The 16,406-nt window shown below is 36.5% G+C and overlaps 1 protein-coding gene across 1 annotated transcript in view; it reads right to left on the bottom strand.

The window, feature by feature from the left end:
* Window positions 1-3,055: 3,055 nt before the first annotated feature.
* The window catches only part of nectin3a (nectin cell adhesion molecule 3a), a 34,603-nt gene continuing 21,252 nt past the window's right edge, over window positions 3,056-16,406 (bottom strand). Inside the window, exons 2-6 of the mRNA XM_079887018.1 lie at window positions 15,081-15,428; window positions 10,983-11,282; window positions 8,703-8,820; window positions 7,807-7,958; window positions 3,056-4,432 (exon numbers count right to left, since the gene is read on the bottom strand). Coding sequence (XP_079743144.1) covers window positions 3,786-4,432; window positions 7,807-7,958; window positions 8,703-8,820; window positions 10,983-11,282; window positions 15,081-15,428 — 1,565 coding nt within the window. The 3' untranslated portion in view covers window positions 3,056-3,785. The remainder of the gene's footprint in view (window positions 4,433-7,806; window positions 7,959-8,702; window positions 8,821-10,982; window positions 11,283-15,080; window positions 15,429-16,406) is intronic.

Raw genomic sequence — 16,406 nt, 5'->3', positions numbered from 1 at the left:
TCTAAAAAAGTGACGAGCTATCAAGAAGTTACAGTATTTGCTAAATATCTTCGTTCATTGTTAAATAACCTTTAAAACTAAATCAATTTACTCTGCAACACTGCATAAAATGTTATTGGGATAGATTCTATCTTGAATTTAAGATTGCTTGCTTGCTGAAGCTCAAATGTGCTGCGTAACATATGAGAATGAACCTCATTGGTTCTTGGGGAAGCTCAAACGTGATGCATAACACGAGAATGAACCTCATTGGTTCTTGCTGAAGCTCAAACATGCTGCGTAACACACGAGAATTAACCTAATTGGTTCTCACACATCAAGCAAGCATAAGCTTCCGTTTACCACAACGGATGTGTGCCTTGATGAATGTTTATATGTGAATAAAAGCCTAAATTGAATCTGTTCATCATATAAAGTGATTGTGTATCTTCACAAAATTTGGACTAAACTGCTCAATTCATATGGATTAGTTTTACAATCTCTGAACTTTTTGAAGCGTCAAAGTGGTAGTTGTGTGGACTGTCAATGGTGGGATAGAAAGCTCAGATTTCATTAAAATATATTTTTTGCTTTCAATCTCATTTGCACTTGACACCTCAAGATATGTAGCAAGCTATGAGTGTAAATAATGACATTAGATGTATTCCTCACACAAAGTTCAGAGCGCTTGGAATATAGTTAGCATGGACTACTATAATGGTGCATTTTTAACATCCCCATTTCCTGTTATTGTATAGAAAAGAGCAGCTTGCACATTGTGCCGAACATCTCCTTTTGTGTTGCATAGAAAAAGTAAATGACTTGGAATTGTATGAAAGTACGTAAATAATGACAGTGGCCAAGATGGATCAAAGTATAAACACATTGTATAACATTTTTCACAGTATTAGTGTTACACGCCACACAAACGCTTTGACATGTTCAAGAGAACTTTTTTATTATAAACAGAAGGCATCAAAAACAAAGCAATGTCTGTCCCTCATTTCCAAAATGATTTACAAGTCATCAATCATTTGTATAACTCTAATATGTACAAAATAATTTTTCAAACTCCTGAGAACTAAATATAAAAAAAAACTAACATGAGAAGATAAAAAGCACGTTAACTAAGCATGAACATCCTCTGCTTAATGTTCTGGCCTCATATAAAAATATGTTTATTCCATAGACAAATATCTCCTGCCAGAATATGTACAAAACAAATATTATATACCACAACTGGCCTCTGTAACACTTGCAAGTGCTACTGTTGTAAATTTCCAGTGAGTTTGCACCAAGAGTCATCTTGTTAAAGAAAGGCAACAAAAAAAATCAGAAAATACAGTAATAGTGGGAAACACAAATAACACTTCGGGAATACAGAAGACAAAAGCGTGTCATTGAATGGTGAGAGAATAAATATCTGCTGCTTTTATCTGATGCGTCCAAAGGCACTATGCTTGTAAATATATAAGGAGAAAGCTAGAAATTTAACCTTATAACCAAACCGCCAACTTTCACTCAGTTTTGCCATTTCTAACTTCATGAAATTGTGTTACATTAAACACGCATGCAAGAGTTAAGAATTTTTACAAATTTTTTTTTTTTTGTGTTTGAAAATTATTTCTGAATGAAATGAGAAAAAAGGCAATTAAAATAACGAAAATACTAGACTAGACTAAGAAGAGTCAAGACTATCTTTCTGATCATTAGTGATACAAATAACTGCCCCATTAATTTAAAGATGAGAAGCAGCCCAATTTGTTGAACAAAAAAAGATTTGTCTTAAACTCAAAACAGACTGTACCTCAGCTGTAGCAACACTGCAGCTGATTTATGAACAATGAATCCAGGCGTTAGCAACTGCCATATCTTTTTCAAAAGGCATGCAACGTGTGACCATTGAGACTTGTGGAGAAAAACAACCTTGCCTGCTTGCGAACAGATGCTAAGCACAACTCTAAGATGGAATGAAACGAGGTCTGTTTGCAAGAGAGCAGAAATATTAATTACAAAGTTCGATCTTTGAGGTAAAGCATGCTATGGAAGCCCATGTGGCACATGTCTGCTATGCGCCAGACGGTTTATTCTGGGAAATCCGAAGCTCTCGACACAGAGATGGGAGTGTATGAGTAGCAAGGGTGGAGAGATGGAGAGAAAAAAGAAATCAGCATAAAATTAAAAGGAGTGAACTAAATTGGCAAAGGCCACAAGGCTTCAGTAAAAACCTCAGGGGCCAACGGTGGTCCTTTTGATCTGTCGTGGCGAACGTCAACCCCCCATCAGCCTGTGACAGGTCCTCAGCACAACCACATGAAGCAGACTCCTTCCATTGCTCTCTAACTTATCCATTAATGAAAAAGACACTGCCGTAAGAGGGGTGTGTGATGAAATATGTCAAAATATAGACAAGCTGGGCTAAAATTAAACTGCATGTGTTGAGTTGACTGAAACATGCTGTATTTTTATGCATACACAGCAAAAATGTTTGCTAATCAGTATTTTTGTCATTTTTTTCAGTACAAATATTTACAGATCTTAATACATTAAATTTAGCTAAGTAAAATTTGAATAAAGTTTATTTTTCTTATTCCACTGGCATCTTTTTTTAAACATGAACCTAAAAAAATTGTTTATGATTAAAACTAGAATAATAATTATAATAATAACAATCAAAACTTTCTTCCATGTAACATCAAAAGTATGTTTGAAGATTCTTTGTCATTTTACGAAATTTTGTTTCTCAATAAATGTCTTATTTTAAGTATATTTATATAATTTATTATAATATAATATGAATATGTTGAATACATTTAGCTGAGAAGCAAATAATAGGTATTGAATTTATTCATTGGCATTTTTTTCTTGTTTTAACTTTCTTCCATGGAACACTAAAAGTACATTTTGGAATATTCTTTACAATAAGATGCATTTTCTTGAAAAGCAAAAATATCATAAACAGAATAAAGATATTTATATTGATTACAATATTAATATTATTAATATATTAAATATATGAAAATTTAGCTGAGAAGTAAAATTCGCCTTAAATGAATTTTTTTTTAATTCTTGTTTTAAACAAAAACCTACCAAAATTGTATTTATGCTCAAATCAATATTAATAACAACAAAAACAATAAAAATCTTCTTCTATGGAACACCAAATGTAATATTTAAATATTCTTTGTGCAATTTTTTTGTTTCTCAAGAAAATGTATCTTATTTTCATGACATTTTTCCTAAAATACTAGACCAAAATACTGATTAAAAAATAAAATGAAATTCCCTGCAGTCAAAACATAAGACTCAAGACTTTCAAAGTCAGGTTCTGTGACTCTTCATGTGAAACTAAAGTGATGTTTTGCTCCTACACTGGAGAAGTCATATACATATATATTTAATAATAAAAAAAGAAAGGAAAGAACTAAGAATACGCTGCACCTGGTTTTAAAGCTAACAGTTATGTGCAATGTGGTAACGGGAATGGTTACGCACACAGTGTAGCTTAATTTTAGCAGACTTGTTTTCTTTGTGTAAATCCACCCTATGATCATAAACCATGTAAACCTCTCCCTTTACATCCTGAAATCACAGCAGTCCACCGAACGAAAACCATTCAGAACATATCTGCAGTAAATTACAGCCGTTTGCTACGCGTACAACGTGAGGATGAAATCGTAAACCGAGTCTGGAGAATACACAAAATACATTTTAAATGTACACTTTATCTCACTCTGCTGAGTTAAATAACACTTCCTCCGCTGACTTTTAAATTATTGGTGTCCAGTAAAAGTTCCCCTGCCTTTTCAAACATACCATTCCCTGCGTGAAATCACAGATCCATCCACGTGAGACACGTAGTCGCTGTCTGTGCCGTTGTCGTAGCACTCGTCCTGCAGGTAAGGGGAGCCGTTGTGTAGAGGCGGCCCGCTGGGGTTCACGTTATGATGGTTGTGGTGGTCGGAGTAATACGTGTCCTCTCTCTTAAGGCTGAGATTGTCACTCCAGGCCTCCATGTCTTTGTGGTCATTGGGATAATCGGGATAGATAATGTCTCCTTCTGGTTTGGGCTTCAAGTCCTGGCTGCCATTGCCCGAGTCGCCTCCGTACACGTCGTGAAGCTCATGGGGCTGAAGTACATCCAGTTGAGACTCTTTTTGCATGTCTGATGGGCCGATGTACTGCTTGGTGTAGTAGTCTCCTCTGAATGTTCGGCGTTGGCGCATGTAGAAAGCTCCCGCCAGTGCCATCAGCAACACCAGGATCAGGATCCCACCGACAGCACCGCCCACAATAGTGCCCAGACTGCTGTCCGGCGGAGAGGCCTGAGTCGGGGAGGTGAAGTGGGCACGCTGATTGATAGAAGCTGTGATGGTTAAGCTGGTGCCAGGCAGGATGGACTTGGTAGTGGTGGTGGTGGTGGTGGTGGGGGCTGCAGTGGTCGGTGGCGGCTCTGAAAGGGCGAAATATTGACGAACGTTAAAATACAGACAAAGAAATAATTCATTAGCGGCAAGTTTTTGAAGAAAATTCTGGCCAGTAGAATAGGCCGCTATTAAATGTATACTATTAAAACTAAATAAATTTAGCTGAGAAGTAAAATTACTTTAAAACATCTTGAATTAGGTTCATTTATGGAGAAAATGGAGGGAATTTGTGGAGCCAGAGAATTAGGAATCATATAACAGATGCTGCTATTACACTATACTGTACCATGTTTGGTTGGTCTTAATTCTGTATGTTTTGGTTCTGTTGGTATTACATATTTATGGTTACATTTATAGTAAGTCAGCTGGATTGGCTGTGTCTAGTTTCTTCATAATTGTGTACTGTGTGCTTGACTCCTATATAGAAAAAAAATATATAAAAACAAAAATAGGTTTATGCTTACAACACCAATTTTAAAATTCTGTCCGGTACTCACAAGCTGATATTAAAACTTATACGATTTTCTCTGAATAAAACTCGAAAAACTAAAAATAATTACTTGAAATCTTAGGCATCACAACATCATAATGTACAGTATGAAAAATATTCAGTTTGAGATTTTGTAAAGATTACATTTATTTGTATTATGAAATTATGTTGTGAAATCCAATTGAACTAAATAGATGACAACAAAACCAAGATAAATGTAAAAATAAGGGAAATATATCCAATATCAACCAGTATGATAACAAATCTATGTTAGGTCCAAGGAAAAGGTGCTTTAGAGGAAGGTGGTGATTTAAAGGTTATCTTTCAAGATAAAAGGACAGAACTTCACAATCACAAAGAGGAAAAACAAAATCCTGCTGATGTAACTGCAGGTTCAGGCACCAAAGGGCACAATCATTTGGATTTGGAGGCCTGTGAAGATACTGTAAGAATGAACAAGATTGGTACATCAAGATTTTCTGGGGACATTAAAAAGGGAGTGGATGTTAAAAATATTGCTCTTTTGGCTGGTATAAACGTGGAACTATTTGGTGTTTTGTTTCCATTTCCTGTATGGGACGTCAACTAGGGACAACATTCATTTTAAGAAAGTCACTAGAAACTTCTTCAAAAAGCAGGATCCCAGTTCCTGATTTTCCCTATATCATTTAGTTTTTCTTTGTCCTTCCGACATCCATGTTTGTGCACCACTGCAGACGAAAACCTGCCACAATATTTGGATTATGACTTCACCACAAGAGCTACATCAGGGATGGGCAACTTCGGTCCTGGAGAGTTTAGCACCCTAATCAAACACACCTGAACCAGATAATCAAGGGCTTCAGGATTAGCAGAAAGCTACAGGCAGGTGAGTTCTTATCAGGGTTGGAGCTAAACTCTGCAGGAAAGTTACCCATCCCTGAGCTACATGATAAAGTTTCCTCATGTTTTGCTACCCGAGGAAGAGCCAAATATGTGGTAAAAAGCACAGTGGCATATATTGGATTGAACTGAAACTGCTGCGAGTTTGATCCAACTTTATTTACGTCATTGCTGAAACCTCACAGGCCAAATTAGACCCTTCTGGCACATTCTAACAGCTTTTTTCTTTCCTTCTTTCCTTCTTTCTTTTAAATGGTATTTTCAACAAGAGATTCAGGAGTTTGCCTATTCAATAACAGGAAATACAGACTCAATGAACACACACTATGAAGCAACACAATGTCAAACACAGTTTTGTCAGGTTTTCCAAAAGCTGTTCCAGAATTACCAGGATGCAGTGCAACAGTTTAGTGAAAAAATAAATCCAAGAAGGTAGACAAAGTGAAAGAAATCAATCAAAAACTATGTGCAGCAGGGATGATAATTTGGAAAGCCAACCTGGAAGTTAGCATCACCCTAGTTCCCGTACAAAAACCCAATAGGTTTTTTTCATTGGCTTTTGGATTATTGCAGAAAGTAAGTTGTGTGAACCAACAAAAGTTATGTTTCGTTCATCAAGATCATTTTCACAAATGATCACAACTTTATACATTTTTAAGTAAAAGCTTTTAGATAGAATATTTGCAAGATCACAAGAGTCCCAATGGTGAACTAGATGTGCAAAAATGCTTATTTCTGGGTTTTCAAAACTGATTCCTGTAGCACTCTATTATTCAATGAAATCATACATTTATTTTACCCATTTTATTTGTGTGCTAACTTAAAGAGTTAGTTCACTCAAAAATGAAAATTTTGTCAGTAATTACTCCCCCTCATGTTGTTCCAACCCCGCAAGACTTTCGTTCATCTTCAGAACACAAATTAAGATATTTTTGATTAAATCTGAGAGCTGTCTCACTCCTTCATAGGCTTCAATGGGATCGAAACTTGCCGGCCCAGAAACGTTAGTAAAGACATCGTTAAAATAGTTCAAGTGACTACAGTGGCTCAACCATAAGTTTATCAAGAATACTTTTTGTGCGCAAAAAAACAACTTTATTCAACTATTCATTTTCTTCTGTGTGGGCCTCTGACGTGAGTACATGCGCGAGAACTGAGAAGATGACGCAGATGGGTCTCGATGTAGTGTTTAAAATGGTTCTGTGCATTTCCTGGATGTCCGAAACGTGAGAAACCAACGAGAAAACGTAAAAGTGCCTTACCAATGCCGCAAAATGAATGGCTTACCTTTCACACTTTTCCATCAAATGATCGTGAGCGTCACTTTCTCAGTTCTCACGCATGCGTCATGGCGCTCTCGTGAACTCACGTCAGAGGCCCACACGGAAGAAGACTAATAGTTTAAAAAAGTTGTTATTTTATTTATTTTTGCACACAAAAAGTATTCTCGACGCTTGATAAACTTAAGGTTGAGCCACTGTAGTCACTTGGACTATTTTAACTATATATTTAACTTTTCTGGGCCGGCAGATGAAATTACCAAGCAGCCTATGAAGGAGTGCGACAGCTCTCAGATTTCATCAAAAATATCTTAATTTGTGTTCCAAAGATGAACGAAAGTCTTACGGGGTTGGAACAACATGAGGGTGAGTAATTACTGACAGAATTTTCATTTTTGGGTGAACTAACCCTTTAACGTTTTAATAGCAAGCTAAATATCAATTGAGTCAATTCTTTCATGCACTATGGAGAACTATGTGTGTGGTGCACATGAAAACAGTGTCTGTCAACCTCGTCATTTTTATCCAGCTTTACCGAGTCAGCAACTTGGTCTCTTGTTTATGCCTCAATGCCTCCCTTGAGTAAATAACTGTGTGGTTAACTATGAATGGTGTGTATTTCAAGAGGGAAGAGTAAATGTCAGGATATAATTTATCACCCAGTGATCCATCCTCAGACTTCAGCCCCTCATGGACTAAACATCATCACTTGTATGTGTGGAGTTGAAAGGTTACAAGAAATTCTCACCTAGAACCAAGAAGCGTACATCCTGAATGCTCTTCCCAACATCATTCTGAACTTCACACCTGTATTGTCCAGAGTCGCTCGACTTTAAAGGACGAGTAAACAGTAGGCTGCCATTAGATGTGTCCACACCTGCAGGCATTGGTGCGTCCAGCCTGCGGAGTGACAAAAGACAGATTATCAGTTTAGAGCTTGTTGACAAGTTTTGCAGAAGGAAGTCACCCTGAAGCAACCTTTGAAGGCCCTGAAAGAACTTGTGTGACATTATTTAGCAAAATCAGACCAAAACAAAGTTTGCCAACAGTTTTCCAGAGCATACTTTCTGAAAAGTTCGCTCTGACTTGAAAACACCTTCGAACTACCCTTGGTCTGTGGCGATTTAGGTAGGTGTGGCTCTGAGGCTCTACCTTCTTTGACATGGAAATCTTCTCTGGCTCATTTCTTCTGTTCAGTTCATCGAGGTTTTACACGAGTAAAAACATGAACGAACTGGAGAGCTTCTTTATAGTGGGAATTAGTTGTAATTCTAAATGATAGAGACACTGACACGTTTTTTTAAAGCTGCTTTCTTTAAAGTAATCTATTGTATAAAGTGCTATTTAAATAAATGGAACACGACACCGCTGTCATTTTTGTGTGTTCATTTTGATATGAAGAGGAAAGCACGTAGCATATATTTTACATATATATCAAAATGTCATTCTCAGCAGCGTGGGCTGTTCACTAACAGTATACTTAACAGTATTTCGAACTTCTCTTTCCACCTAAGCAAAATGCAAAAAATTACTTTGCTGTGAGCTTATCAGGGCCTTTATTCTCATCTACAACCATAGCTCGATTTTACCATTGAATTGACATGTCTAATAAGATTATAATGTAGTGTAGATGAGAGCACAGACCTGGTCCAGAGGTACAACAGAGCAGGTGGGTTGGCATTGGCTCTACAATCCAGCTGAACATTTTTTTGTCCCACGTACCATACGTCCTCCTGGCCCATCTCAGTAATATCTGGAGCAACTGTAACATTTAAATGGTTGTTTATTAAAAATTCAGTGTTGCATAAAATTAAAAGGCAGAACATGAATATCACCTTGCCATAAAAATATATAGTGCTTATCAAAATTTAAATCCCTTTCTTTCTTCCACAGAACACAAATGAGGATATTTTATAAGGCTGGGTATTGACACATATTTGTTCTTGATTCGATTTGGATTAGATTCAGTTCCTATATATCAGGTGCAATGCATGTCAATTTTTTTTAAAGGGTTAGTTCACCCAAAAAAGAAAAAAAAAGTCATTGTTTAGTCACCCTCATGCCGTTCCAAACACTTAAGACTTTTGTTCATCGTCGAAACACAAGTGAGAAACTCTGAGAGATTTCTGTCCCTCCATTGACAGTCTACACAACTACCACTTTATGGTTTAGTCCAAATTTTTTGAAGAGACTCTTTATATGATGAACAGATTGAATTTAGGATTTTATTCACATATAAACATTGATCAGCAAACATGAACAGAAGCTCAACCGAACCTGCTTGACACGAGAACAAACCTCATTGGTTCTTGCTGAAGCTCAAACATGCTGACTCTGAGTAACACAAGAATGATTCTCATTGGTTCTTTTCTCGCACTTCAAGCATGCATAAGCTTCCATTTACCATATCATATGTGTGCCTTGATGAATGTTTATATGTGAATAAAAGCCTAAATGAAATCTGTTCATCATATAAAGCGATCGTGTATCTTCAGAAAATTTAACCACTCAATTCATATGAATTAGTGAAACAGTATCTCTTTATGAAATTTTTGAAGCATCAAAGTGGTAGTTGTGTGGACTGTCAACGGAGGGACAGAAATCTCAGATTTCATTAAAATATCTTCATTTGTATTTTGAAGATGAACGAAAGTCTTACGGGTTTGGAACGACATGACGGTGAGTAAATTACAGAAATTTCACTTTTGGGTGAACTAACCCTTTAAGGAAAAATAATGCTGTAAACTATACAGGAAACCCCAAGTTGGTCCATTACTACAATATTAAAGGTTAAAATGAACAATAAACATTGTTTTCTGTAGGATTTTTTTATTTCCAAGCAATAAAACTATAAAATTATTTTAATGAGACATTAAAATTGAACATGACAGTATTCTCACGCTTCGGACTTGAGTCCCAGAAACAGCAAGGGGAGACGTGATTGGCTAACTCAATTACACAAAACCTCAGGATACTGAGGCTTAGCTGTGGCAAAGAAAATAAACTGACGTGTAATACTGAGAGAAGATTCAAGAGTGAAACAGTCAGAGAGCCTTGAGATTCACCCCAGCAGTGTATATAACACCAACATGATCAAATTCATATCAACATGGGCAGAGTTATACTTTCTTTCTTATTGAACAATGTAAACCACAGTTGCACATTTAAACACTACATTGCAAATAAATAAATGATCTAAATAAGACATTTTCATCTTTTTCAGTAAAATACTGTATAGAAACATTTTTAAAATGTAAAAGATTTACTTGAAGATGTTAAGACTTATATTATATTAAGAAAATATATCTTACATTAAATTTACATTTCTTGCCACAATATCAAATTGTTTCGCTCTTATTTTAAGCATAGATATCACCATATTTATGTAAGATTTATGTTTTGAACAAGACTTACCATCTCAAAATTTTGCTTCAAGTAAATATATTGTGTTATAATGATATATTAGATATTGTTACTGGAAATCTAAATTTTGCATGGTCAGCTCTGTCTATGATTAAACCATTAGTATTAATACATGTATGAGGTTGTAAAGCTCAAAAGTAGTTTTCTCACTTTCAAACACTTTGGAAGGCAATATGTGATTTATTAAGTACTAAAGCCTCTCTCTGTCAGTATGAACTCTCCCTCTTGTATTTCCGTTCCTGTTGCTGCCCTTGCTGTGCTCAGATCAATATTTCATAAAGCGCCTCCATTAAGCCGCACGCTGTTCGAACAGACAGCAGCCAACAGTTCAAGATGCCAAAGGAAAGCGCATTGAGAATTAAGGCGTTAAAATAACTCCTATATTGAGAGTGGCAAAAGTGAGCTATCAGTGCTCATTGTAACATACAGAAAACCCATGGAACTCTTGAAATACAAAACAGGAGGAAAGTGAGAACGTCAATAAAAGCTATTCACACTCACAAAACACATTGAGCTTGTAGGGAATGCGGAAATCTTTGGATAGGGCTGGGTGACGAACAACGCAGCTGAGAGAACGGCCAAATGCATCCCGGGTGGGGGCCAAGATGTAGTGTACTAAAGTGGTGGTAGTGCCTTCAGGATCCTCCTGCGAGACGACTGATGTCTGACCCGGTAGGTCTGATTCCCAGAACACCTCTGCCGCTGGGCGACCCCTTTCAGCTGTACATGTCGCCACCAGTGTTTCACCATCTCCAGCCAGCAGAGACAAGGAGCCAGGAGACACATAGACCTTTGGCTCCACTAAAGGGAAAAAAAAGAGAAAGAAATGAAACAAAACTGAACAGTAAACTCTCAACTAAAGAATGCCAACAGGCTTTCACCACATTTAAAAAACTGTTTAACTGTTTTGATATTTTTTTCAAACATATTTGAATATATAATATAATGTCTATTATTTGATAAAAACTGTTGTTCTACTTTTTACATATTGGTGAGAATTAAACTAAATATATTTATTTTTATAAATACGCTAGCATTAAAATTTTGAGGGCAGTAAGATAAAAAAGGACATTTATTAAGCAAGAACAAATTAAATTAATTAAAATTGACAGTGAAGACCTTTATAATGTTACAAAATGTTTTATTTCAAATGCCATTCTTTTGAAGGTTTCCATAAAAATATTAAGCATCACAAAATGTCTTCAACATTGATAATAAGAAATGTTTCTTGAGCAGCAAATCAGCCTATTGGAATGATTTCTGAAGGATCATGTGACACTGAAGACTGGAGTAATGCTGAAAATTCAACTTCGAATCACAGGAATAAATGATATTTAAAAATATGTTAAAATAGATAACCGTTATTTTAAATTGTAATAATATTTATTTATTTATTACAGACCTTGACTACAAGATTACTCTAAATGCACATCTCAAGAAAACAAGAAATAAATAAATAATACAAATATGAAAGGGTCAGGAAGAACTGTTCAAAATGTGTTATTGCTATTGAATCTACGGGATGATATATACAACAAGATGAATAAATAAGGACGGGGGAAAAAAGTCATGTAAAGGGTGGAAAGAGGCCTTTGTACTCTCAGAATTGATTGATTACCCCAACCCCACAAATTCACATTAAAAATAGATGATCTAAAATTACTGAGTAGAAGTACCACAACATCACTGAGTGCATCTGAGTGGCTTCTGTCTCTACAGATAAGTGGCATATTAGTGTCTTAATATTACTGAGAGAGTCTACATGGATTTACAGAGAACAAAGGGATATACACATTGTGTATTACAGCAGAATCAATCATTGTGAAATGTTTTGCTGCCATGATTTGTTCAGCCCTGTGCAATAAAACCCCACACTTGTTGAATTAAAACAACTGACTCAATTTCAACTATTTTTATTTCTGAACAAATAAATAAAAGCATTAGACCACCACTCACCTCAAAGGTTGCATTCACACTACAAGACAGTGTCCAATTTCGATTTTCTGCTCAACTCGTTTTTTTTGTTGTTGTTGTTTTTAGGATGTTTACAGGACCTTATAAATGTGGCCCATATAACTAGCAACACACATGCATATAACACCTTACTCTGGTATGTTTATAAGGTACTCATACATTGTTCATTATTACATGAAATTAGAAGATCTTATAGTCTTATTTAAATGCATCAGGATTACCATTGCCAACTGTCAACTGCCAACTATATACTGCAAATCTGTGATTTTTTTAAACCGATATATTTATACATTTCTGTTTTATTTTATATAGTAAATTTTTTTTAAAAATACATTTTTTTTTTTGACAAGTGGTGATAATAATCACAACAGATTTGAATAACTATATATTAATAAACGTATAAACCACAATATTATATTGAATCATGATGCAATATTGACATTATAATGCATTTATCGGTATTTGAGTGAGTCTCACCTTTAATGGATGCAGAAATCATACGGCATACAAATCTGACACATTTTTGATTTACGGTATTTCCACATACACTACCGTTCAAAAGTTTGGGGTCTGTAAGTTTTTTTAACGTTTTGTATAAAAATACAGAAAAAAAACAGTAATATTGTGAAAAATTATAACAATTTAAAGTATTTTTCTAAAATGTAATTTATTCCTGTGATGCAAAGCTGAATTTTCAGCATCATTACTCCAGTCTTCAGTGTCACATGATCCTTCAGAAATCATTCTGATTTGATCCTCAATGTTGAAAACAGTGCTGCTTAATATTTTTGTGGAAACCATGATACATCATTTTTCAGGATTCTTTGATGAATAGAAAGTTGAAATGAACAGCATGTATTTTAAATAGAAACCTTTTGTAACATTATAAATAACTTTTTACAATTGAATGCATCCTTACTGAATAAAAGTATTAAAGTGTAAAAATCTATTAGTGTACTAAATGAAAATCGGCACAAAATCGTTCAGATACAATGTGATTTTTGCTGTGTGAGATTTGAGCCACGGTGTTATGAACGCAGCCATACTATCCTATATTAATAAAAACGTATAAATCCAATTTTCATTTGTCCTTTTCCCTCTTTCCTTTCTCCATACTCTCTCTAGAGAATTGCAACAGCTGTGCTCTTAAGAAACAGTTTACCATGTGGGCCAGGAACGCCAACTTAATCCTTCACGCAAGGCCGTCTGCTCCACACACCTGTTCTACTCTGTTTACAGGCCGCTCCTGTATACGAGAAATCGAAATAACCCCAGGGACCCCAATGCTAAATATAGCCCTGCGGCACCTGAACGGGGGGGGAACCACAGTGCATCACTGAACGCTGACATCTGAGTGCCAAGATCAGACCCACCCTGCATTCATCCAACCTGAACCCTATGCCATCTGCATCACACTGGAGCTCTGCTGACTCAGAGCTTACAGGGGCATCTTGGCAACTCATTCACACCCAACCCTCCTGATAGAAGAAATAAAGAGCCAGCTGATCTGATGGCGCGGGTTGTGGGTGGGCGAAGGCCCTGGAGAGGGCCAGGGTATTGATTTATCATCAAACAGGGCAGGATTTAGGGCTGGGTCACTGTCGCCTACATAAATCCAGACTCAAAACATTCCTGTTCTGGGATGCAGACCACGGCTGTCGCCAAAACCGCTGTTCCTCAAACAATTTCTGTCATTATAATGGACTGCAAGTGAAAGCAAAATAATTGTGTTAAAAAAGAGGAAGAGAATGAATTGTGGGTACAAATTACACCGCTTAGCTTGCGTGCAACATCTGATGTGTTTTATTGTAAAAATTCACACGGTCACTGAGAATTCCAGCAATGACTCATCACTGTTAAATTTACAGGAATAGGAAAGGCGGCTTAAGCTTGTGTGCAAAAACACACAAGCTCGAAGCAGCTGATTGGCCACCGACTTTTATAGTTTTAGGGTTTTGAGTAAATATCTCCTTTTTCTTTGAAAATGCCACGGAAAAATACGGCGTCGCTATAACGTCTGAATCTGTAATGCCATTACAGACTGGATTGATAATATTCTAACTTTTGGTTACCACTTACAATAAGGAAAAGATTAGCTTTGGGGTTTTTTTATGTCTTGCAGGAACCCAGGAAATAAACAAGGAGAAAAAAAATGGCGCCCCGCAATACAAAAATAGAACAGGGAATGTACTATCATGCCAGTGTGTGACAGATATTTTTGTCATCTCTGTGGCGTTTGACAACACTTCATTTCACTCGAGCAGAAAAGGGGCTGTTTGAAGGGTGTTTCCACCCCTTTCTATAATTACAATACACAAAAATAAGCCATTTCAACACAAGTTTCTAAATCATAACTTCCCTATAATTCCAGTCTTGTTTTCAATAGAGAATTTTTGGAATGGTAGTTAATTACTTTGAAGTGCCTTGCACAAATAATGCTTTGATATTGCTTATGCTTTTTTGTGCTTAAAACCAATAAACAAACTTTGGAAAAATAAATAAGGATGGATGGATGGATGGATGGATTTATGACACAACAAGCTATAGGGTTCAGGAGGATTTCTAATGTTTTACCAAATGATTCACCTGAAAGAATTCACAACTAGATCACAAAGATGTCCTTACCCATAATGTCCACAGTTGTAGATGCCTGCATGTTTCCAAGTTGGAAGGTGACCACTTTGCAAGTGTAGGTCCCAATGTCGGCAAAACTCATGCCCTCCAGGACAATGGACACATCATGCATTGAAGGCTTGAGGAAGTGCACCCGTCTGCTGTACTCCTCAGCTATGGAGGTCCCATACTGGGGGTTGAAGACGGCCAAAGTGACGGTGCCGGAGGGCAGCCGGCGTTCCCAGGAACTCTGGGTCAGGCTGAGGTCTGTGCTGACCTCCACCCTACAGGTCAAAGTAACGTTTTTCCCCAGCACTGCCGTCACCTGCTCAGGAACCACCACCTTGTTGGCCCACACACCTGGTGAGATACAGATCATCAGGAATAATGATACAGGAAATAGATCAACAGTCTACAAAACAGTTTTTTTGTTTTGTTTAGATTTTAAGATTAGATTTTTTTTGCATGTCATTTGTATTGCTGCCATCTTAAACAGTTAAACCGATTTTTAATGATTCTTATCCTCCTGGTTATATAAAGCCTTGTGTCCAAGCCTCCATTACTAACAAAAAAATGTCATGTTAGAACTAGAAACAGCTTGGGCCATTTCTGTTAAACTAACAAGGAGGCAGCATGGTACAGTTCAACAGTTTAATAAGCAAATTAATATTGAGTAACTTACATTTTAAACACAATATTTCTAGTTAATTTGTCTGTTTTTGTAAATAGTTCCAAACAAAGCCAAAGCCACAGCGTCTTCGAACAACACACAGCAGTAGTGCTTAGTTCCTGAACGAATCAAGAGTTTTTGAATGAATCTGTTGAATGATTCAGCGACTCGCGCACACTACACCTACTGGCGTAACTATGTAATTAGCAAAAAGATCATTGAAAAATCTCCATCACTAATGCACAGACTGACAGTCTGTTTGGAAAAAAGACAAGGCAAGATTATTTATATAGCACATTTCATACACAATGGTAATTCAAAACACTTTACAAAGAAAAGGAATTAAAATAGTCATAAAATAATCACATCTGATGCATAAGAAGTAAAAATAACAATAAAAGTAGAGAGTCCTGAATCATTAAATTCAGGACGCCCCTGTCTGAAAAGAAGAGTCTTAGTTTCGCAGGACACACTAGTAGCAACTCCCGGCTTCTTAGTGACCACACTGTCATCCTTTGATGGCTTCCAGTGCCCCTCCAACCCCTTAATGGAGTGCAGTGACACAAACAGTAATAAGTTCCAGTGTTATATTGACACTCTTGATTCGAGAACCGAAACTACTAACTGATGCATAAATAATGCAAAGCAGTTTAGAAGCATCTCACAGA

The sequence above is a fragment of the Squalius cephalus genome (assembly GCF_949319135.1).
Source record: "Squalius cephalus genome assembly, chromosome: 11".
Classification (NCBI taxonomy): Eukaryota; Metazoa; Chordata; class Actinopteri; order Cypriniformes; family Leuciscidae; genus Squalius; species Squalius cephalus.
This window is presented reverse-complemented; position numbering and strand designations above follow the sequence as displayed.